The sequence below is a fragment of the Pinus tabuliformis genome, chromosome 3_1 (assembly GCF_031772625.1).
Source record: "Pinus tabuliformis cultivar Carrire ecotype Pingquan chromosome 3_1, CPIR1, whole genome shotgun sequence".
NCBI lineage: Eukaryota > Viridiplantae > Streptophyta > Pinopsida > Pinales > Pinaceae > Pinus > Pinus tabuliformis.
The window spans coordinates 535,419,243-535,444,592 of NC_142301.1; the positions used below are offsets into that span (position 1 = coordinate 535,419,243).

The window sequence follows — 25,350 nt, forward strand, 5'->3', positions numbered from 1 at the left end:
TGTGAATTATTTATTCTAGCAAGATATTTTTTTATGACATTTCTTCTTGCAGAATTAACATACCATTAAGTACCAATAGTTGGAAATGTTATGTCTCATGGTTCTTCTCTATCTCTACCATCCCTAAGCTAAATAACTTTTGAACTCTATATTTCTATTCCTAGTATTTAAAATGGATACATGGCTTATGTTTTCTATGTAACCTGTACTGAGGATTGATTATTTGGCTTCTTTCTCTATGTCGCCTACAATTAAGAAGCCATATGATAGTGCAATGGAAAATGAATTACTTCTTAATGTATCAATCAATGTTAGGTCTTTAAGTGCTCTATACCAATATACCTTCTATTTTTTCACAAGCATAGATTTTATGATCTTAATATTCTATTGAGAAAAGAATAACCATCAAACTATAAATGAGCTAGAATGTTATTTGGATTTTTTTCTATGTTTATCTATTTCTAAGAACTTAAACAAAGAATCAAAAAAGAAGTCCCAAAGAACACATCAAAGACCATAGATATGGCTAGCAGCCAGTGGAATTAGTGGGAATTCAAACATATTTTAACATATAAAGGATAGCTAAATCAACCATGTTCCACTAAAGAATTGAAGCCAAATATTCCCCACAACTAGAATACATTTTTCAGGTCACTGTTCTTCAATAATATGCTTTCAATACCTTAAGAGAGCACGTGTCATATAGAGGAATGACTTTTCAAAGTTCTTATTTCTATGAACATTAACTTTCTTGGATTTCACTAACCTATTTCTAAATCAACCTTGTTTCCATAAAGAACATCAAGAATTTTTTCACACACTTGCAAAGATCTCTTTGTTGAATTTAAGACATTCTCGTAATCCAAGTAAAAGAGGTAACACCAAATATGATGACTCGACACTACCCATGAATATGGTAACCATATCTCAAACACCAAAATTCTCTTTCGCAATTACTTTATAACAACAAGTCTCCTTTTAGGAGGACAGAGTGGTTGACGCAATGGAATTTTGTCCCCTCCATTTCAAATCCCATAGAGGTCATCTTTAGCCCTTTTAATATTATATATAAAATAAAAATAAAAATAAATGAACTACAATAATAAACTCATGTTTCTTGAAAAAAAATACAATAATAAACTCATGTTTCTGGGAAAAAAAATACATTATAAGATGTGATTTACAAAAATACGTTAATCTAATTAGTATGATAATATCAATAAAAACAAACAACATTATGAACAATGCAATTTTATCTCTAAACTATGTGGTAAGATGATTCACATGAATATATAAATAGTGTTGTAACATCAATAAAGGCAAACACCATTATGAACGGTGCAACTTTATCTAGAATGAAAATAAATGTACATAGATATTTGACTATGGAATAGCAATAAAAAGAAAGCAATTATAAAACACAATGTTTGGAGTCATATAGTACAATATTTGCCTTCATTTCAACCAATACAAGGCTATTGGAACCGTTTTTTAAACAAGAAAATAACAAAGGAATCACAGAGGTAAATTGGCATTTATGAATGGTTTGTTATTTTTTTTCTCCTGACATTTTGGTTTAAACAATGTATTTTGAGACTAAATTAGAAAAGTCAACAACCAATATCCTAAACTTGAAAAAAATCATCAAGCAAACATATCCATTTCAAAGTTAAACTTGTCTCAACACAGTGATTCTTACTTTCATAGCATAATAAGGAAAATTCAAGTGTTAAACGCTATAGATTATTAAAAGAAAATCTTCGGGTTTAGTATTTAAGTAATTCGGCATCAAAATTTATGGTGATTAATTAATTCAGGACTACGGATCGGGTGTTTTTGTTCTTCTATTTGTTTCCAAGGCAGCGTGATTCACACAATCTTAATTAACACAGTTGATTAAAGACGAAATTGACTTATAAAGGATAAAAAGCTGATAAGGTTTTACCGAAATACCAATTGAAATATTTACATGTTTATTTTATATGCGAACAACTCTCACAACAGTCTTTTGGCTGCCAAATTTTGATGTCAGTTCCCATAACGATTTAGTTTATTTTGAAATGTAATGTCTTCAAAGATATTAGAGGTGGAACTATTTTGATGTCACTTCTCATATAGTTTTAGTTTATTTTGAAATGAGATGTTTATGGGAATATGTTAGTATTGGTTTTTATAGAATTGTGTTTAAAAAAATTAGTAGAAAATTAAGCTTGCTCAGAATTACTTTGAATTAAAAAAAAAAAAGTTAAATTACAAAAAAAACTAAAAAAACCAAAAAACCTAATAATCTCATAAACAATTTTTAATGTCGTAAACCTTAAAATATCATTTCATTACTAATTACGATCATCGTTGTTTAGATATTTTTGAGCTGCTTTCAGCAGAGTCCATTTCCTTGGGTCCACTGGAATCTACAGATAAACAGGCCGAGCTCGAACCTAAATCTCCGTATTCAATTTCGATTTCCGAAATTAGGGAGTCCTTATCCTTCTCGAGTTTGATAGCCTCTTTGAGCTTTGCCACTACCTCATCTACGCTCGGCCTAGAGGATGGTTCGGGCTGAACACACCGGATCGCTAATTTGGCAACGCCAATGACGGAGTTGATGTCGTAATTTCTACCCAACCTCTTGTCTATGATTTCCTCCATTTTTGCAGGATTTTCGTCCATCTCCACATACGGTGTCACCTAAAATTAATACAACGATTATTACTATTGTTGGTCTATAGAAGAAAATTTACCGGAAAAACCATAATCAGAATTTGATGTTAAATACGTTGTTGCGAATTTTAATCAGTGGCATTCAATGGGATCGCTTACCCATCGAATAAGGTTCAGTTGGTCTCCAGGTAATTTTACATTTATGGGCCGTCTACCGCAGATGATCTCCAGCAAAACAACTCCAAAACTATATACATCGCTCTTCTCCGTCAACATGTGAGTGCTAAAATACCTGTGAAAGCATCCGTTGAAAAATAAGTTAAGAAGCTCAAACAAAAATGAATTACGTCTGCTAAATTAGCAATTACTCGAAATATTGCAAAAGTTGTATGTGTCAAATACGCTGGATCCAGGTATCCTAAGGTTCCTTTCACTGAAGTAATAACATAAGAAGCCTCCCCATCAATTGTCATTCTTGAAAGGCCGAAATCGGCAAGTTTTCCATTGAAATTCCTGTCTAGAAGAATGTTGGCCGTCTTGATATCCCTGTGAATTATCTTTGGAGTGCAACCTATATGGAGGTATTCCAGTCCTTCAAAAAGAAATTGCAGGGGGATGAGATCAGAAATATATTAATAAATAATGAGAACGAATTTTTATATCAGGAAAAATTTATAATGAAATTACTTAAGAAGGAAAAGAGTTACCCTGAGCTGCATCTGAAGCTATTTGGAGCCTGGTTTTCCAATTTAGTTGAGAATGTTCTGCAATAGGACCTGGAAGGAAAAAATAAAAGGCAAATAAGTTTATCTACTTCGGCTATTTAATATTAGTATACACCAATTAGCAAATTATATTGTCGATATTTTGGCTATTTCATATATGATATACGCCAACTTATTCTAACATGTCTCTGGTCAACATATTTACCATATAGGCGATCCTTTAAGGACCCTCCAGGCATGTGCTCGTAGACAAGCATAAGTTCTCTTGATTCAATGCAGTATCCTAGCAATGACACCAAGTTCTTATGGTGGACTCTAGAGAAAAGCTCAACCTGATCATCAAGTGAAACGTCGCATAATTTTTACTACCGATAAATAATTTGTATTTTTGGTTAATACAAATGAGAGTAGATCGGGTCCAAAAATCGAACCATATTATATTCTAATTTACCTCATTAAGGAACTCCTGAACTCCTTGTTTGGAGACGATGGAGAGCACTTTGACCGCTATATCTTCTCCTTGCTCCAATCTACCAAAGAAAACCGATCCAAAACCCCCTTGACCAATCTTGTGACTGAAGTTTTGTGTGGCTGCAGTTATCTCTTCTATAGTAAAGGCGCGAGACTTTGTTGTATTTGGCACTATAACCATGGACTTGCCTGCACTTTATCCATCGAAGTTGAATTAGATTTACTATGGGTCAATTCCTTATCCTTAAGTAGATTTCTTATACCACAAACCAAATTTCTTATATATCACATTTAGCTTATTCATAATCTTAAAATTAAATAATAATAATAATAGATAAGATCACATTTAGCTTATTCATAATCTTAAAATTAAATAATAATAATAGATAAGATCACCTACTACCATGGGTCATATAAACAATCGTAAAATCAAGGTGTTCCTGACCTTGGTCAACGACATGTTTGGATTCCTTTTCCAACCTGCTCGCTTTTTTCTTCTTGTATTTCTTGCGATCCACGGCAATAATCACTATTAAACATAAAACGATGACAAGGGTTCCACTTATTGTTATCCCGAGGATAAGCCTCAGTTTGTCCTTGTTTGGCTTTGACGGCTTACGTAGGAGGGGGTTCCCGGAGTATCTGCAACACATCAAACGAACGACAATTGATGCAACTCGATTCAGATTCATTTCTCTTCACAGCATTCGTTTCATAACTAGTCTGAACCAGAAAATCATATAATGCGAATCCGTGAGTGAACAAGACGAATGCAAGCCATAACAAATACATTACGTGAGATTCAATGAAGGCATGTCGTAAAGTTGCGGAGGAATTACGCCACTGAAGTTATTGTTGTCTATAAACCTGTCAAGTTATTGAGCTTTATAAACCCGTGCCATAACATTAAATATTACTATATTTTTGTTAAAAGAACGAGAAAGGGGCGTACAATTCTGTCAGGTTCTTGAATTCAGAGAGCCAATCTGGAATGGTACCGGTCAGATTGTTGTTTTGTAGATGTCTGCACAATAAGTAAATTGAATGGATGCCTTGCTAAAATAATTATCAATCTTGGCTTTATCAAAAACAAAGGTACGGTTTATGTTGAGAAGAATATACTTACAGTCTCTCCAACATGGTTAAACTGGATAAATTGGGCAATTGTCCTGTCAGATGGTTGTTTTCTAGTGACCTGATAATGTGATCAAAACGAATGGATGAGTGCCGGCGCTTCCCATGTGATATTTAAAAACCAACTATGTTTCCTTCATAAGCCATTCGCCACTAATGGTTGCAGGTCATCAAGAAAACATCTAAACGAAAACCGGTGTCCAAAAAGTTGGACTTTGGAGAAAATTCAAAATAATCAATTTTTATTGTTTTCTTTCTAGGATACAGAAATCTAGGTTGTTGATACACACACAGAAGAGTAGAATTCTACTTACACGTTAACTAATGCGGTCAAATGTGCAATATTCTGAGGTATCGATCCTGTAAGATTCCTGCTAGACAAATTACTGGCAACAAAGAAAACTATTAAGTTTCTGCAATTTCAACTAAAGGTAGCACAACGTAAAACTTAGAATTCAGCTTACATTTCAGAAATCCTCATAGACGAACCGCTTTTATCACACCTAATTCCGTCCCACTCGATAACATGGCAAGGATCGGAAATCCATTCTTTTATATCAAACATGTTTTTGATAGCGTCGAGAGCTTTAACTGCAGCTTTAAACTCTACTTGGTGAGGCCTAAAGGCTAATACCAACGGCAGCTTTAATATCTACTTGTCTAGGCCTTAATATCACCAATTTCAATATGTCGAGCTTTACAAGGAGAGGGCACTTACTATCTTGCCGATATGTTAGCTGGTCCGTACCAACCATCAAGAAATACTCAAAAGCGTTGATTATTGGGGGATGAGCTGAGTGAGGAGCCTGGTGCAGATCCAAAGAGTAACTTGTATTCGTGTTCGGTAGTAATATTGGTACCTCTATGGCAGAATAATTTTGCAGAATAGTCATGGACTTGTAAATGTTTTTCCCATTTATGCTAAGGTCAAAGGATATATTTTCTGTTCTATTAACTGGCAATATATCTGCAAAATATAATAAGAGTAATGACTCCTGAGCTAATGATTTGCCGCTTTCTAATATCTCCATAGGTAATCTTAATTCTATGGTGTTGCTATTGGCAAAGGTTACTGACGCCGTCTGCATCACAATACTTGGAGGAAGATCGGGGGTCTTGTTTGTTGAAATGCTTTTACTTGAATTTACAACTGGATATCCTGGATTAATGTATCCTTCTCGAACGGCCACAGTATTGGGTTCCCAGAAACGGTCGAATGCGTCTTGTGGGTACCTGCACAATAAGAAGAAGTATCAAAGACGCCCATCTGTAGTCCATCAAGTATTGACCTAGTTCGTTCCTTGGGCAAAGCATATTAACTTCAAAGAGATTACCTGACCAACGACTTTCCACCAACAGCACATCTTAATTGTAAACTCATCATTCTTCCTGGCTTAGCCCATCGATACATGCCATCTTGGAGGACCCTCAATTCGATAGCAGAGATGAAGGGATCATATCTCTCGGAGGTTCTGATCAAACAAATGTACAGCACACTGCCAGAACTAACCACGATTGTTTCATCACGAACTCGATGGGTATTCTTGATCCTTCTGTTTCTCACGGTCAACAGACTGAGTGTCTCAATAGAGTATCGAATGGTTTGGGTGTACGCACCGTAATTTCCAGCTGCAAACCATAGTCTCAAGAGGTAGCGCATATCGGTTTTCACAGGCAAATGATAACAAGACTTGTTCAGAGGCTTTGGGAAGAATCGTAGATTTTGCAGGTAAGATGGAAAGGTTGCGTTGTGTGTGTCCTTTATCTGACCAACTTCTATGAATTGGTTATCAGTCACCCATGTTCTATTGTGTTCAGTGTGATTCGTTTTCCCTCCACAATCGACACTCAGAAATTCACCTACGTCAAACCATATATTTTCCAATAAGGCATATACACTATAAACTATCGATGAGCAATGAGAAAAAAAAAGCGAGATTTCCTAGAATGATTCGAAAATTAGGAAAACTCAGCAATCCTCCGAAGGAGGGTCGACATGAATTGTTCATAGAGGTAGAATTAATCACCTGGTAAAGCAATAGTAGCGAGTAAATGAAACAAGAAACTGGCAGCCACCAAGCCTGCCCATTTACCACAACCCATTTTTGACAGGTTTGCACCAATTTTTTTTAAAGGGACTCCATCTTTTAACATGGAAGACAGGCATCGGAAGCAGGATACAGAAAGGTGTAGATTAGTAACTCGGAAGCATTTGAAATGAAATCCGATATCGGTTCTCCAGAAGAGTGTCGGGACGGACGGTGCATGGGTGCCTGTGTCTTTTTGGTTTTCGTGTGGCATCCATTGAACTAATTAAAAAAAAATATGATTGGACTGTAAGAAATTTCCTCATCAATATTATTACTAGTGTTAGTTTTAATTGGAGCCGTCTAATGAGGCTGCCGTAGGAATTGCGGAGAGGTCAAAAGTAGTTTGGAATTCATATAGAATTATGTTTTTGTTGTTAGAAATAGATTTAGTACTATTAAAAAAATATCTTAAAAATTAAATATAAGTTTGATAATTGTAATTTAAATTTATAAAAAAAATTATCCGCTTATATTCAAATATAATTATAATTTCAATAATTGTCAGCAAAAACAATCTGATTAGATTAAGACTTTTTAATTATTATGTGTTTTGCAAATTTTTATTAAAATTAGCTCAAATAGATTTTAATAATAAAACTTTCTATTAAAATTAGCCAAATAAATTTTAATAATAAAACTTTCTATTAAAATTAGCTAAAACCAATTTTACTAATAATTTTTTTATTTAAAATATATATATTTTTAAGGTATAATAACATTTAATATTTTGAAAAATTAACAAAATTAATAATAAAACACAACTGAATATAGTTTGTATTTTCACCAAAATTTAGACAATTTCTATCTATTAAAAAAATATATATATATTCTCGACAAGTCCGCCCAGGAGTGTAACTTTAAGCCTTACTGTGGGCCAATCATTGAATGGCAAGTGGGATTCTGTCTAACAGTCTTACTCGTGTATCTTCGGCAATTCCTATTTCCAACCCCATTGAAACATAAATGCAGCCTGACATGCAAGGGATATAGCAGTTCTCTTGTATTTATGTTTCAATGGGGTTGACTTTGGCATTTTAGCAACAAAGCAACTGCTATATCCCTTGCATGTCAGGCTGCATTTATGTTTCAATGGGGTTGGAAATAGGAATTGCCGTGTATCTTCTTGTCTTTGCGTGACCAATAATTTCTCTGACATCGACGCATATTTGTTTGATTCCATAAAATACAGAGTGTACAAAATATGGGTCGATTTTCAAAATACTTTTTAAAATAAATGTTGTCGGCTATAAAGATGTTTTCTAAAATAAGTATGGGCCGATTATAAAGATACTTTTTAAAATAGATGTTGCCTGTGATAAAGATGGTTTCTACAATGAATGTGGACCTCATATAGAACACGAAAGACGAAATATCAAATTTACCATCTTTGAAGTGCACATTTAATGCAGCTCATTTGTTCTTTTAGGTAGTTATTTTAAGTTTTAATTAAATTTAACAACATCAGGAAAGTTGGGAAAGTTAGTTAACAGCGATGATAATTTTCACTAAAAATTTATTAAAGGAAGAAAATTAAGGTTTATCTAACATTATAGTAATAAATATATTAAAGTTTAAAGATATTTAAAATCACTCATAGATGAATAAGAAAGGAAATCAAAAAATAACACACTCAAATATATGTTTGTTTGATTTATTCGTTCAAGGTTATATGATAATAAAGATCCAAAATGGTTAAGAATAGCTATGTTAATCTTAGCTCACACATACATCACTAACTACTAAATTTAGCTTTCTCAAAAATAATTTGAACTAATAGTTAACTGGACTCAATGGCTTCAGTTAGCATGAGAGGTTATTCTCTAACACTTCTGCTGAATTTCAACCACTAATGTGTGCTTGTGTAAGTCTTAGGCTTACAATAATTGAAATCAAGTCAAAAACGTGTTTTACTTCTTCATGTTGCATGTTGTCCTCAGCTTCGTGGTGTACAAGTTTTTTCTTACATTTGCTCCAAACTCTATATTTTGCATATATTTTCTTGTTTTGTAGCTTCAACTTTACTTTTCTCTTCTCCTTCAATATGTCCTTGTCTTCTTTATCCAGTTTCTTTTGTGCATCTACATATAGCTCAATTGTTGCTAGTTAACCTTTTTGTCAATCCCTGTAAGTTAAAAAAAACATCCTTATTTGTTTTCATCTCTTCCCCTATTGCAAGTGATTCAACAACTTTGATGGTTGTCCTTATCTTTATGGTTTCATCATCTGATGTTAATATGGTAGTTTTTCCATAAACATTTTCTCTTTATTATACTTAGGCATTACAAGTCACTTTTCAAGAAAAGCTAACTCAAGTTCATAATCAATTTCAACATTCACTAATAAGTTCTTTCCCCTATTGTTGTTGTTGCAAATGTGGTTTAAATTTTATCCTTGACACATATATTTGTATACTCAATGTCACTCCTTTTACCATGTTTATGCATTGTATCTTGCACAAAATCATTATTTTCTTCTACAATTTCTTCAACTATCTTCACTATATTACATATGATAATTGTAGTGTCCACGTCTTATTTATGTTCTTCTTCTCTAACATGGTTTTCCATAATGTCTCCGATTATTTCTAGAATATCAAAATCGTCTGCAATTTCTTCAACAAATTTCTCTTTGACAATTGTAGACTCTTGTCATGTATATCTTCCTCTTCTTTGGCGGACTCTTCTACAACTTCTCATGTTACTTCGATTACAACAAGCACTTCATTAACAATTGCAATCCCTTGTGGCTCATTTCAATGTTGATCAATGTTGCTCCCCCTTTCATTGTATGTCATCTCTAGAATGCTTCAAGCTTCTCGAGATGTCATTGATGCAACAATCTTATGAATAATGTTATCATTCAAACCTTGTCAACTAAGAGATGATGATGTTGCATCACCCTTCCTATTAGTTATGAGTTGATCTCTTTGGTATTTTGTTATACCATCATAGGCTGCTTGATTTGGGGGTTCCTCAAACCCATCCAATACAATATCCCATAATTCATCCATTTATATTATGGTTCTCATCTTAATGGCCTAAAATTTATAATCTTTACAAGTAAAAATAGGAGGAAGATAAATACTGCTAAAATCCATGTTATGCATCTAAATCACCAAAAAACTATTAAAAAAAAAAATTCTTAAAGAAAATAAAACTTTTTTTTTCTTCTGTTTTATTTTTCTTCAACTTCCAATACTTTTTTTCCTTTTATTTCTTATATATTTTCTTCTTTTTTTCCAATAATCCTTAATCACTTTTTTTTGTAATTAAACTTTACTTTCCATATATATATTCATTCTAATAAACATTTACTTTTAAAGAACTTATGAAAATCTAATCTGAGGAAAAATCCACTAACTATAAAAAACTTCACTAACAAATTAATAACCTGCTCATTACTTCATGAACTATGTTTTCGTGACTTAAGCTATTTCTAGTCGTTCATCTGCTAGTTTAACATGCACTTCTTTCCCAAGTGTGCTTCCAACTGTGACTCTCTTAGTTGGCCAGCTTATCAACGAGCTACAACTTTAGTTCTGTGACAATTGACAGCTTCGGAAAAATGGATAGTAACAAACCTTGAACGAGCACTCTTTACATTGTTTTGTTAGGACAAGAGAGTAACTCCATGAATGAATTGTGTTTTTCATTAGGAGAAAACATGGATATATACAAGGAGAGGGAGACTATTCAAATTCCTCTTTAATATCTCTTCATCTTCCACTTTCCTTTATTTTTATATTCTCAATATTTACATGAATTTTCCTAATCTCAAATATTAGGTGTCAACATCCCGCCCCGCCCCCTTAATCTGAAGGGATGTTGGTGAGTCCAAGCATCATTCTGAATCCTTCAAATTTTTGTCTTCCAAGCGCTTTGGTGAAGATGTCTACAATCTACTCATTTATGGAACAATGTGGTAGATGGATCGTCTTGGCCTCAACATGATGTCAAATCAAATGATACTTTGCATTAATGTGCTTGGTTCAGTCATGGAACTTTGGGCCTTTAGTTAGATTTATTGAATAAATGTTGTCAATCAGAAGAGTAGTTAAATGCAATTGTTTCTCCTGCAAATCTTCCATAATCTTCCTAAGCCACACAATTTCTTTCGTTTCTTTAGTTACTACCACATATTCTTCCTTAGTTGTGGAATTTACAGGAACTAATTGTTTGTGTAACCTCCAGAAGACAACTCCTCATTTAAGACTCATAACATAACCTGAAGTAGCTACTCTAGTTTCTTTATCTCCTTCAAAAATTGAATTAGATTATCCAATCAAGTTGAAGTAATCCACCTATGTATACTTGAGTCCAAAGTCTTTATTTCCCTTCAGGTACTTTGGAAATCTTTTTGCAGCAGGCCAATCACCCTCACAAGGATTTTGCATAAACATGGAGAGGATTCCAAAAACAAATGAAATGTCTATTTTGGTAGTAGTGAGGTAGTTGAGACTTCCTATGATTTTTTTATACTTTTTTGCATCCTCAAATTCTTTTCCTTCAGTGGATGTGAGCTTTAAATTTTGTTCCATTGGAGTAATCAAAGGACTACACTCAACCATGCCAAACTAGTTCAACAGATCTCTAATGTACTTCATTTGAGAGAGGAATATAAACTTCAGATGTTGGGTTACTTCAATACTAAGATAGTAGTGAACATGTCCCAAATCTGTCATTTCAAAACCTTTCCCCTATTGTTTCTTTATGGATGAAATGCAATTCTCATTGTTCCTTTTCATTAGAAGATCATCTACATATACCAAAAGATATGCAATTGTTTTTCCAACTTTCTTGACAAACAAAGTTGCATCATCAAGATCATAATGTTTGAAATTGAGTTTCAGAAGATTCTCAGTCAATTTCTCGTACCAGGCTCACGGTTGTTGTTTGAGGCTATACAAGGATTGAAAATCTTGCATACTTTGTGTTCCAAACCCTTCACAATGAATCCTTCTGGTTGGTACATAAAAACATTATCTTTCATATCTTCATTGAAGAAAGAAGTTTTTACATATGTTTGATGGAATTTCTAACCATTATAAGATACTAAGGCAAAGAGAGTTCAGATGGTAGCCCATTTTTTTGCAGGTACAAAAGTCTCCTCGTAATCAACCCCTTCCTTTTATGCAAAAAAATTTTCCACATGCCTGACTTTATGCTTGTTGAGTGAGCCATCTGCTTTATACATGTTCTTAAAGACCCACTTGTAGATTATTGGTTTGGTTCCTAATGGAGGATCAACTAGCTTCCAGGTGCCATTCTTTATCAAAGGATCATATTCTTTCATAATTTCTTTCCATTCATCATGAAAAGAGAATTCTTTAAAGGAAGTTGGTTTAAAATCTATAAACAAATTTATTTCACAATCATAAGAAACATCCATATCAAGAGGTGAATCAAGATCATCTACATCACCTCCATTATGTCTAGTTGATTTTCTTGTTCCCGTGTTTCCAACCTCATTGGGATGAACACTTTCAAGTGTATTTGTGAGCCATTTTGAAGGACCTTTTAGAGATGGCCTAGGTTGCTCAGTAGACCGAGATGGGGCTAAATCAAGATTTATCCTCCCAATTCTCTCAATCACATCACTCAAAATGCCTTCTTGATCAGTGGCTAGAGCTTCATGAGTGATCTAAGTGGATGTTGGTGGCCACCCACCTATCCCATTTGGACCCCACAATTGTCTCTTGCAGTTTTTCCGTTTTCATAATTGTAGCACAGTTTACTATTTTTAGCACTTTTTCGGGTCCTAAACTTTCGGAGTCGTTTTGAGGCCCTAAACGACGTTTTTGGGGAAATCTGGGAGCAACATGGGTCCATAGGCCGATGTTGCTCTTCCCAAAGTGATATTCCTCAGATAGATATTTTTAACTAGCTATTGTACGCGTCAAATAGAGATCGGGTGCAAAAGTTACAACCCCAGGAAATTGATGTACCAATTTACCCAAACGAGGCCCACAATTTGGTGTTTCATCTTCTAGGGTTAGATTTTGGGACGTTAAGGGTTTTCCATTGTTTCTCAACAATAAATAGACCTTTGAGCCTCATTGTAACATAGTTCATAGGCATGTAGCCACCACATCTCTTCTTAGAGATAAGCTACCATCGCCCTAGCTGTTTATTTCCATTTTCTATTTGTAAGCATATCTCAGTATTTTACATTAATGAAATGAAGTATTATTTTCGCTACATCTTTGTGTTTATGATTATCTCTGTAATGTTTTGCGTTCCTGTTTAAATCCGGATCAGTGGTATCAGAGCGATATGCGTTTTCTCTATTTTTCTTTGCATGTCCCCAACGAGGTTGGGATATAAGGAGCTAGGGATTGAACTGGTCGAACCTTTGCAAGACCATCCTCGCAAATCCCGACAGCCTCCCCTGGTGGATGAGAAGAAAGACAAGGGGGCAGGAGATCCTATCAAAATCTTGCTCAAAGAAGCACTTGAGCGACAAAGGAATGCGATGATGGATAGCTTTGCGCAGATACTTCAGCGGCTACCCAGAGGCGACACATCGACTTTCAACAACTACTCTGGAAACGCCACACCATTCAAGGTACAAGTAAATTTTGAAATCCCCATCTTCGAGGGTCAAATAGACGCAGATATTGTAGATAAATGGTTAAATTTGCTAGATGGGTATTTTTTTGTTCATGAATTTTTGAGTCGGGAAAAGATCGTTTTTGCTCTTCTCAAAGCAGCCCCCCACGTCAAGGATTGGTGGGAAACCTACTGCGAGCAGAAGGATGAAAGCACAGGCTCACTATTTTCAACTGCACCCACTTGGGATTCATTTTGTGATGTTGTCAAGGAGCAGTACTACCCTGTCAATAGCTATGAGGACAAATACATCAAATGGACCACACTGCGGCAGGGAAGGGACCAATATGTGCCAGAGTTCACAAACATTTTTCATACCCTTTGCACACAATTGCGTATCAAGGACTCTGAGCTGCATTTGGTACTCAAATATCGCGGCTGCCTACCCAGATACATCCAGGAAGAGATGGAGTTCCTGAACATATCCTCGCTCGGCACAGCATACCGATACACTCTCAAAATCGAGCAAAAGTTCAAACAAAAGAAGCAAGACTTTAGATTTGCAAATTCGAAGACTAAAGGACAAAGCCAAGGTGGGGTGATCCAAGATAACCCGTCGAAGGCACAAGAAAATAACAACACAACAAAGTCGAAGAAGGACAGAGGAATGTGGTGTTAGTTCCACAAGAGTCCCACTCATAACACAAGTGAGTGTCAAACCAAGCAGTCGTTGGTGGCCAAGTTGAAGGCTTCATAATTAGATGCATGTTCCAACCCTGAGTCAGAACCCGACAAGGGGAATGGAAAAGGGAAGCAGATCATTGAAGCGGATCCCAGTGCCATTTTTGCCACTGCCAAGATCCCGAAAAATGAGCCCGAAGATCCAAAGGAGGGGGAGCGTCTTTTCCACTCATAGATGTGGGGAAGGGTTCGCCGCTACAATTCATTGTCGATAGTGGCAGCCAAAAGAACCTCATTTCAGCAGAGGTCGTGAAGCGGTTGGGCCTACCGACTACACCACACCCGCAGTCGTACAGTATCGGGTGGGTTCATGAAGGACGAGATCTCAAAGTTCACTAGTAGTGTCGCCTTCCCTACAGCATCAAGCCCTTCACAGACGAGGTATTGTGTGATGTTACACCTCTGGATGTTTGTGATGTATTATTAGGTCAGCCATACTTATGGAGGCGACATGTTGTGTATGATTCAAGGCCTTGCGCTATCATTATTTCTTTGGATAATTCATTATATAGGATACCAAAGGTAGCCCCACCTACCGCCACCTCTTTGATCACTGCTAAGAAAGACAGCAAGCTCATCTCACAGACTAGGAAATTATTTTCTGTCTGGTTCACTCCCAAAGTAAGGGGAAGATCGTTGCTACATCCATGACCCCCACAAAGGGTTCCTCCATGCAACAACAACAGCAAAGGGATATAGTCATGACATAACACCGGAACAACTTCTCCTCACCCACAGGGGTACCACATAAGTTTCAGGTGGGCAACAAAGTTTGGTTACATTTGCAGAAAGAACGTCTTACAAGAGCCCATCAGAATCTTAGACCACTTCGACATGGTCCTTCCAGCAGTACCAAGGCAGTGGGGAACAATCCTTTAGACCACAACATTCCTCCATTCCTTCGCCTGCACCAAGTGTTCAATGTTGACCGCCCTCGACCATGCTTCCCACCATTACTAAACACATCCAAGATTACAGAACAACTCACCAGGGACCAAGTTCAACTGATGGAGGAACTCAACGCAATGGGGACCACTGCTTCCTAAGGGGGGAGGAATGATCTAGGGGGATGTTGGTGGCCACCCACCTATCCCATTTGGAACCCCACAACTATCTCTTTCAGTTTTTCAGTTTCTGTAATTGTAGCACAGTTTACTATTTTTAGCAGTTTTTCAGGTCCTGAACTTCTGGAGTCGTTTTGAGGCCCTAAATAATGTTTTTTGGGAAATCTGGGAGAAACATGGGTCCACGAATTGATGTTGCTCTTCCAAAAGTGATAGTTCTCAGATAGATCTTTCCAACGAGCTATTATACGTGTCAAACGGAGACAGGGTGCCAAAGTTACGAACCCGGGAAATTGATGTACCAATTTACCCAAACGGGGCCCACAATTTGGCGTTTCATCTTCTAGGGTAGGTTTTTGGATGTTAAGGGTTTTCCATTGTTTCTAAACAATAAATAGGCCTTCGAGCCTCATTGTAACATAGTTTAGAGGCATGTAGCCACCACATCTCTTCTCAGAAATAAGCTACCATCGCCCTAGTTGTTTATTTCCATTTTCTATTTGTAAGCATATCTCAATATTTTACATTAATGAAATGAAGTATTATTTCCAATGCATCTTTGTGTTTATGGTTATCTCTGTAATTTTTTGCGTTCTTGTTTAAATCCGAATCAATGAGGGGGAGGGAGTGCTTGTTCCAAGATATTTTACTTCATTGATGTATTCAGAATTGCATGTAAAAAGAGCATGAAAACCACGTGTATATATTCCTTAAAGAAGAGGAAAATCAAAGGCAAACATAAAGATAAGGAACACACAAAACTTTATAACAGAGTTCCTCCAATGTGGACTATGTTTCAAGGCCCTGCTCAAAGTGGGGAGGCCTCTTAATTCATTAGCAACAAAATCAAATGAATACATAACAAAAATACACCTTATAACTCCCAATCTTGGGACGACCTAAAAATGGGTTGCTTGAATTTGAAAATTATCTACACCAACATATTCTAGGAAAAAAATCATGAAATTTGAATATAAATATGACCTCTTTCTGTCATGGTTAAATTTGGGCTCCCTTGGAATATTTTAGATTCCTCACAAGATTCTTATGAAGGTGGGTAGTAAATCAAATTCTATGATAAAGAAAGAGACTGCACCATCAAACTCCTGGCGAAAAATCGATTGAGATGAGTATACACTTGGCATATTTCTGACACTATCAAAATATGGCCCCCAGGGAATATTTTAGATTCCCCACGATTGTGTTGCAAGAATATTCCCTTAAAATTTAGATATTCTCCTAGAATATTCTACAAAATATTCTGTAGATATTTCACCTCTTAAATCGTGCCTAGGTGGAACCCCTCTAGTCTTGGTCTTTGTTCTCATGATTATGCTTTTGGTCCTCCTCCACATCACATGGCAGAAGTTGGTTTTATATATAACTTTGGGGCATTAATGTCAAAGCCAACCCTGCTAGCATCTGGGCTAACACTCATTTTTTGGGTCATTGGGTTGTTGGACATTCAAGGGTCGACCGCCACCCCTTATGGGACTTCACAACAAAGCATAGATGCTTTTTTTTGTTTTGTTTTTTAATATGGTAATGGTATGGTATTTTAATTTTTTTATTTTGTGTGATGAGGTCGCCCAACTGGTCAGGCAGGTTTGATCCCCACTAGCCCCCATATTAAATGGTGGTTCATTTGGTGGGTCCACTAATGACATCCCACCCATATTTGAAATATATATGTTTTAATATATAGCCAGTGATTGGTGGGGTTGGTGGTCCGCCAACCAAATTTTGTTTTTTAATTAATAATATAAAATATTGCATCAAATTTTGCTTGACTCATGGGAAAAATTAAACAACCAAAAATTTGGTCATTTCTGGCCACTAATAAGTGCCAAATTGTCACTCAGCTAGTGGCCACCAATTTTAGTGAATTCCACCAAATTTAGTTGGATTTCCAAATTTAGCAGGCCTCCAAATTTAGCTAGTGACAAAAGTACTTCTCCATTTAACTTGAACTTTGACTGTGAATAACTTTCACATATGTGGTCGGATTTGAGTCTTGTCTGCACCATTGGACTCAGGATGACAAACTCTTCGTTCTGGTTCTAGTTTCAAAGAAATATGAAGACTTCAATTTTTGAGCCTCTTAAGAGCCACTTGGATCATTCCTTCCTACTCAAGAGATTTTCGTCGTCCAAAAGCATAAATATGATTGCAACTTTGATCTGCACAATAGATTCCTCTGACTCAACACCTTACTTTTCCTTCACCTTTGGTCTTTGGAACTTGGAATGATGAAGCTGACACCTATATCATATGCAAACCCCTAATTTCTAATACATGTTCAATTACAAGACCAATAATGACCCAAGAAAAACCCATACTTGCCAAAATTTTATAACACAATCATGGTCAAGTTTACATCAAAATCATAATAGAATTCATATCCCAGGCTATCAACTAAAAGGTCAAAAATATCACCATGTTGCATTCATAAGTGATGGAAAACACTTCACCACTTTTACAGACATTTCACAACATGTGATTTACAAATGTGGCCATGATCAAAAAATGTTTTGATGCCACCATCTCTCACTCATCAAGGTGAATAGGTCTTCTTCCTATGGTTGATTCTCTACTTCACTGACTCGTTCCTGTATAGGTGCTTTATGGTCATGGGGCTCCCAGACTATGGCTCTTTGATGTCCACTCTTGTTGCAATGACTACAATGGTTCTTTCTCCTCTATACTTTCTTCTCCTTCTTTGAACGACTATTTCTAGTGTGTCTCTAGTGAGGAGAACTTTTGTTAGCTCTTCTTATAGAATACTCACTATCACTGGAATTTTATGATGTGCTCTCAACATTTTTCATTAATTGATCACTAGTTTTCTTGGAGCATTCTCCAACCTCCTTTATGACACAACCAAGTCTTGCATAGAAAGGCAATTCCTCCACTTTGATGGGATTCACAATTCCCTCAGGTTATGAATCTAAAGTGGGCGATCATGGTTTTTCATGTTGCAACTTGGCTTGTAATTGATGTTGCAAAATTTGTTTCTCCTCCTCTGCTTCTTATAGGATTCTCCTCATTTCAACATTCTCTACTTGAATTATTTGGTTGATCTCCTCAAGTTCTTGGAGCCATGCAATATTTGGTTCTTTTCTTATATTTGGCTCAACTTCTGCTGAAATCTTCATCTCATTGCCTAAATTAGAACCTAATTCAATAGGTCCATCACCTATAATCCCAAGAGTTGTGATCTTCACCGCATCACCTAAATCAAATCCCATGTCAATTGGTCGAACACCTGCAAATCTAACATTTGTCACCTTCAACTCATCCTCTAAATTAGATTCTTAGTCTTGTTGCATGGTGGATACCTTCTCTTTTTTCTCTTTTCTTCCATTCTTCTTTGGCTTCAATTCCGGATGTCGTTTCCAACAATGCTCCTCATCATGCTCTTCTTTCTCACAATGAGTACAAGAGTGGTTCGCCTCATTTTTCCTTGTTGTCGCTTGCTTCTTTGCATAGTTTCCATGTTCATGCTTTCCCCTACTTTCAAGGTGAATGGATTTCACACTAGCCGAGTCAAGAGTAGTGGGTTCAAACAATAATAAACAATGTCAAAGATAATTATGTAAAGAACCAATATACTTCATCAAAGTACCAGGTGAATATAAAGGAATGCCTAATGGTAAAGTTTTTTTTCTAAATTCCTGTGAAACTTTAAACATCTTGACCTTTGCCTTGTTTTAAATGTTGTCATTCTTTCATGGATTTATACCAATATGCTAATGGATAAAACTATCCTTTTAGAGAAGAAAGAAATTTAGACCAGGAAGAAAGGAGCTTACCCACATTGTTACTTACTTTCTGAAGTTTGTTCTCCCACCATGTGAGAGTAGCACCTCCCAGTTGAGGAGATTCTAACTAAATCTTAGCCTTTCTCCTTCAATTTGCTAAATACGAAAATACACTTCAATCTATCTGATTCAATTATTCAAATTTTCTACATTGGACTCTCTGTTAAACACGAGAAAATACAACTTTACATCCAACTTGATAAAAATGATTTTTATGAGTTTTTCTATTGTTATAATGAAAAGAAGATGAAGAAGAGGTGGAGAATTCACTAGCATGTTCTCTTGTTGGTTCTTTTATCTTCTCCTTCTTTACCATTGTCTTCTCGTGTTCTGCAAATAATTTGTCCACTTTTTCAAGCATGTTGTAAAAAGATTTACGAAAAGCTTGCTCTTCCTTCATATGAGCATCATGATCTACCATTTTCCTTCTTCGTGTTGCCTGCCCTGCTTTTGGATCAAAGGAATTAAGTTTACCTTCACCCTTTTGGAACTTGTTTCTCATTATCATTCACACTTGCAATTCGCATCAGCCAAAGACCCGCTCTAATACCAAAATTGATCCAGTATCTTTTACTTCATTGATGTATTCAGAGTTTCATGTAAAAAAGGCATGAAAATAGCATGTGCATAAACTTTAAAGAATAGTAAAATCAAAGGAAACCATAAAGACAAGTAACATGAAAAACTTGATAACGGAGTTCATCCAATGTGGACTATGTCCCTGGGCCCTACTCAATGTGGGGAGGCCTCTTCATTCAATAGCGGAAAAATCAAATGAATACATGGAAAAAATACACCTTATACCTCCAAATCTGGGGATGGCCTAAATATGGGATGCTCATACCAAAAAACCCTCTGCACCATCATATTCCTGGTGAAAAATCATGAAATTTGAGTGTAAACACAACCCCTTTCTGTCACGGTCAAATCTAAGCTCCGAAGAATATTTTAGATTCGTCACAAGATTCTCTTCTCAAGGTAGGAGATAAATTGTCTGCTCATATAAAGAAACGAACTACACCATCAAACTCCTAGCGAAAAATCGGTTTAGATGAGTATAAACTCGGCATATTTCTGACACTGTCAAAATATGGCGCCCATGGAATCTTTTAGATTCCTCAATATTCTACTACAGGTATATTCCCTTGGAGTCTAGAATATTGTCTTAGAATATTCTACAAAATATTCTTGAATATTTCACCTTAAAAATCGTGCCTAGGTGATACCCCTCCAGTCTTGGTCTTCAAGCTCCTGATTTTGCTTCCATTCCTCCTCCCCATTGCATGGAAAAAGTTGGTTTTATATATCACTTTGGGGTGTTAATGTCAACGTTGACCCCGCTCACATCTTAGCTAGCATTCATTGTTTGGGCCATTGGGTTGTTGGAGTTTCTAGGGTCGACCCCACCCCTAGTGGGACTTCACAACAAAGTGCTAGTGTTTTTTTTCTTAAATATGGTAATGATATAGTATTTTCATTTTTTTTTGTTTGATAGGGCCACTCATTGGGTGTTCCGACCAGTTAGATGGGCTTGTTCGATCCCCGCCAACCCCCATATTAAATGGTGGTTCATTTGGCAGGTCTGTCAATGGCAACCCACCCATATTTTAAATATATATTTTTGATATATAGTTAACAATAAGTGAGGTTGGTGGCCTTCCAATCAAATTTGTTTTTCATTTTCTATTTTTTAATTAACAATATACAAATCTCTACCAGATTTTTTTAGGGTCACCGAAAAAATTAAACAGGTGATAATTTGGTCATTTTCGACTGCTGATAAGTCCCAATTTTCACTCTATTAGTGGCTGCCAATTTTAGTGGATTATGCCAAATTTAGGAGGAACACCAAATTTATCAACCCTCCAAATTTAGCTAGCAACAAAAGTATTGCTCCCTTTGACTTGAACTTTGACTGCCAATAAATTGCACATACAAGGGCAAATTTGAGTGTCATCTACGTTGTTAGAATGAGGATGATGAGCTCTTCACTCTGGTCCTAGTTTCGACAGAATCCAAAGACGTCAAGTGTTGAGCCTCTCTAGAGCCACATGGATCAGTGCTTCAGAAGGAGATTCCACATATTGATCCAGTATAGCAATCCCCCCTTCAAGATGTGGAATCTCATTATCAATCTCTTAGAAAAATTTTGCATGCTTGATTCTGTCCAAACAATCAAGATGTCGCTCAGCAACATTGTTAGGCTTGGGAGACTTAAGAAATATCACATGTCTAGATATTATAAACTTTTTATTTACTTCATCATAGAGATGATATGTTTTGGAGGTATCTGAGTACCCCAAGAAGATACATTTGAGAATCCTTGCGTTGAATTTGTTTCTTTGTTCATTAGGTATGAAGGCATAACAGGTGGAACCAAAAACCCTAAGATGCCTCACCGAAGGAATGTGACCAAACCACATTTCATAGGCAGACTTGTTTTTCTAAGCATGAGATCGAAACTTATTCTTTATATACACAACACTTAGAACTACATCGACCCAAAACATCAGTGTAATGTTCTTGAAAAACATCGTTGAGCATACCAATTTAATATTGTCCTACTCATTCTTTCATCTACTTTGTTCTATTGGGGATTATACGGCATGGTTATTTGATGTTTGATCCCATGCTAGCGAAGATAGTTTTCAAATTCATTTGAAGTATATTCTTTTCCATTATTAGTACAAATGGAGCCAATATGAGATTGTGTATTATTTTCGATCCATGCATCAAAGTTCTTGAATGTTGTAGTGTTTCAGCTAGGGTACTAGTCTAGACTCTATATTTAATATCGACCGAGGTGCGTAAGCTTAGAGGCGTGGTCTAAAATATATAGACATAAAGGATCGCTGGCCAAGTGATTATGATGTAGGTTACAAGGCTTCTTTACGGAACACTGGAATATGTAGCCTATCATTCAAACACTCAGATTACCCTACTGATATACTTGATTACAATGCTTGTCATGAGATGCATTTACCAAATTAAACCCTGAACCTAAGCACTGTGTATGACTGTGCAAACCTAAGCACTGTGGATGACTGTAACAATGATTTTAATCTCCTTACAAAGATATTACCTAGAAAACCCTTGTTCAGTAAACACACAGCATGCGATTATATTTACACTATATCAAACTGTATAAAAAGCATAAATGAATTGTGGAATAAAAACAGAGTTTATGATGATGCTTTTACAAGACACACAGGGATTGAATCCCTTACAGGACGTCCTTCCAAATCTCAGTGATGACTGTGCAGCACAACCACAAACGCAAACCATTCATAAGCGCACACCATATACATTCAATGGAAATCAAAAGCTATGGGAATCGAAAGTTATGCAAACCATGTGCTATGTAAATCGAAAGCTATGTAACTGTTATGCAAACCATGTGCTATGTAAATCGAAATCCAATCACTGTGCAAACATACGATAACCAAAATGTAAATGAAACAAATGGGCAGTATACCGATTGAACGCAGGGCCCGTCCGCGTCCTAAGGGTACACTGGCTATAATCGATCGGCTACCAAATCAATGCAAGAGATACACACGTCGTAACTGTGAATAGGTCTTAGTATTAAACTTAAAACTCTGTTCTGGAACGATTCAACGAAAAAAACATTAACCATTAACCGGACTGTATTTACATATGTATATCCACAGCCATGTCATTGCTACAATGAATGTACATTCGGTTGTTGCCGCTTTTATTACATCAAGCCTTTTCAAAATGTTTCCATGCTAAGTGTTTTCAAAAAGAACAAAAACTAAAATGAAAATAGAACGAGCTGTTGTTGCTTCTTTTGTCTGCCAGGTGCCATGCTTTGACTTGAGTTGACCGCGTACATAGGAGGATCGATTTGGCTGGGAGATAGGTGTTTGTCCATGCTTGGACATTCTGCTTTTCGTCCATGCCTTTCGTTCTAGCCCATCTGCTGCGCCACATGTCAAACGATAAGCTCATTACAGGATGTGGGTACTTCCTGTAACCATTTCATCAAAAACTTCTAATTCTTCAACATAAAATCCCTAAATCAATTTCTATGCAATTTAATAACTATAAGACTATTAATAATCAATTTCCAAGGATTTTGAGGGATATATGATGAAAATGTATGGATAAATGATATGTTTTTGGGAAGGAAAAAGGGGTCTTGGGATGATACCAACATCTCTCCCCGACTTAAGGACTTAGCATGTCCTCATGCTATCCCAGAAGTGCTTCCCTTGAACTCTGTCCCTGCCTAGATCTCTGTTGTCTTGAGCAAGGTGTCTACATTCTTCTTCCCCTGGTTATCTTTCTGTCCCTTGAGCTCCTGCTTTAACTTTTGATATTTTTCTTTAAGAGCCTTCTTCTGATTGTACCACTTAGTGGCCCAGTTAGAAATCTCAGTTTGCTCAGTCTCCAATTCACTGATTCTTTCCTTTAACTTTTCATTTGTCTTCTGTGTTTCTTTGCTTTGCGCCCTGAGCATTTCATTTTCTCTTTTAATAACTTTTTCCAACATGTTAGCTTCCATGAGCTCGTCCTTCAATTCTTCAATTTGTTTTCTAATTTCCTCTGTCTTTTAATAGGAGGTGGTGAACATTTTTCCTGTTTGTTATTGCTTTCTACCTCCATGTCAACTTCTGGTGCTGGTAGTGAATGGTCACTACTTTCAACATCCATTTGTGCAGGTGCATGAGATTCAAACTGGTCTTCTTGCAACTGGGCTTTTGGTGTCCTCCTTGTTCTTCTTGAGTAAGTGGTAAAAAATTTGTCTTTCTCGGCCCTCTTAGCATCTTCTTTTTGCATGTTCCTGGTCCTTATGCTGCCCACAGGTAAAGGTGCTTTGCTGGCTTTGGATACTGGAATTTCTTCATCAATGTCCTTCATAAACCCTGAGTCCTCTTGCACTTCTTCTTTTTCTTCCTCATCTCTAATTTGATTGACAGCTAGGAATTCTTTCCATGGTTTACCTCTTTTCTGCAACTCATTTTCAATGAGGATTTTAATTAGGCCAAAATGGTACAAGCTTTTGTCTTCATTCCCCTTTTGCTTCTGGATAGTCTTGGCCATCTTGGTTAAACTTTGTAGCAGAAAATATGGCACATTGATTACACATTGTTTCTTCAAATGGAGGAGTATTTTGATGTGGTATAGATAAAAAATATTGTACCTACCCTCACAGGTTATGAATTTTTGAAGGATGTAAACCATTTCATCCCAAGGATGCACTAACCAGCTTCTTGGAACACCCTTCTTCCAGTTTACTGAGGAAACTCTAGATCTAGACATGAACTGTGTCCATGATTTCTCTTTAAATTGCTTGGTTTTAAAGTACTTCTCCCCCTCTGGACTAATCCCTATTGCCTGAGCTATAGTATCCTCTGAAATTCTGAAGGAGAAGTTACCTATTAGGGCCTTTTCTCCATTAAAGGTGAAGGCAAATTGCTTGGTGACTTCCTCATTACCTCCATGGAATTTCTCTAGAAATGGTAACCACTGTATTTCTCTGAGAATCTCAATACAATCATAATGGTATTGTGAGCTGTCAAACACACTCGGTTCGACCCTATTAGTCATGGTGATGGCAGAGGGTTGTGCCTCTAACCCTTCTCTGTCTATATTCTTACAATTTTAACACAGAAATTTCAAGTTGGTTACTTGGTGTATCGCTTCCTTAGTCTTCAATATGATGCTCGGCCGGTTGATATGACTGTGATGGAAGTCAAAAATAGAATGGTGATACCTTCCCCTTTCGGCGCTCCTTGTTTCTGATTCTCACTGTGTAAATCGACCCAAATGATAATACTCTCCTCGGCGCTCCTTGCTTCTGATTCTCACTTTGAAAGTTACGGGAATCGAATGTGGAAATGATGGTGAGATAACCATGTACTCACTTCACAATGTAACTATTCATTTAAAAAAATACAGTGCTGTACACTTGCATGGATGTCACCACAAGAGCGCTGGTAGCATATCTATAATGTTGGGCTATAGTGCTGGGTATGATTTCGGGGAGTGCCTTTTGATCATTGGGTACGTTGGGTGGCGAAGTTATGATTTGGCTGTGTGGATTGAAATATATATAGGCCGCTTATTAT

General features: G+C 36.4%; 1 protein-coding gene across 1 annotated transcript in view; it reads right to left on the reverse strand.

Annotated features, from left to right (window-relative positions):
* Window positions 1–2,313: 2,313 nt before the first annotated feature.
* Window positions 2,314–25,350, reverse strand: part of LOC149188178 (uncharacterized) — a 52,023-nt gene continuing 28,986 nt past the window's right edge. Inside the window, exons 16-30 of the mRNA XM_089409887.1 lie at window positions 7,019–7,300; window positions 6,326–6,851; window positions 5,710–6,224; window positions 5,456–5,588; window positions 5,306–5,377; window positions 4,984–5,052; window positions 4,810–4,881; window positions 4,653–4,724; window positions 4,303–4,499; window positions 3,838–4,046; window positions 3,592–3,718; window positions 3,369–3,437; window positions 3,064–3,253; window positions 2,821–2,953; window positions 2,314–2,688 (exon numbers count right to left, since the gene is read on the reverse strand). Of these exons, the coding sequence (XP_089266013.1) occupies window positions 2,347–2,688; window positions 2,821–2,953; window positions 3,064–3,253; window positions 3,369–3,437; window positions 3,592–3,718; window positions 3,838–4,046; window positions 4,303–4,499; window positions 4,653–4,724; window positions 4,810–4,881; window positions 4,984–5,052; window positions 5,306–5,377; window positions 5,456–5,588; window positions 5,710–6,224; window positions 6,326–6,851; window positions 7,019–7,300 (3,008 nt within the window). The 3' untranslated portion in view covers window positions 2,314–2,346. The remainder of the gene's footprint in view (window positions 2,689–2,820; window positions 2,954–3,063; window positions 3,254–3,368; window positions 3,438–3,591; window positions 3,719–3,837; window positions 4,047–4,302; window positions 4,500–4,652; window positions 4,725–4,809; window positions 4,882–4,983; window positions 5,053–5,305; window positions 5,378–5,455; window positions 5,589–5,709; window positions 6,225–6,325; window positions 6,852–7,018; window positions 7,301–25,350) is intronic.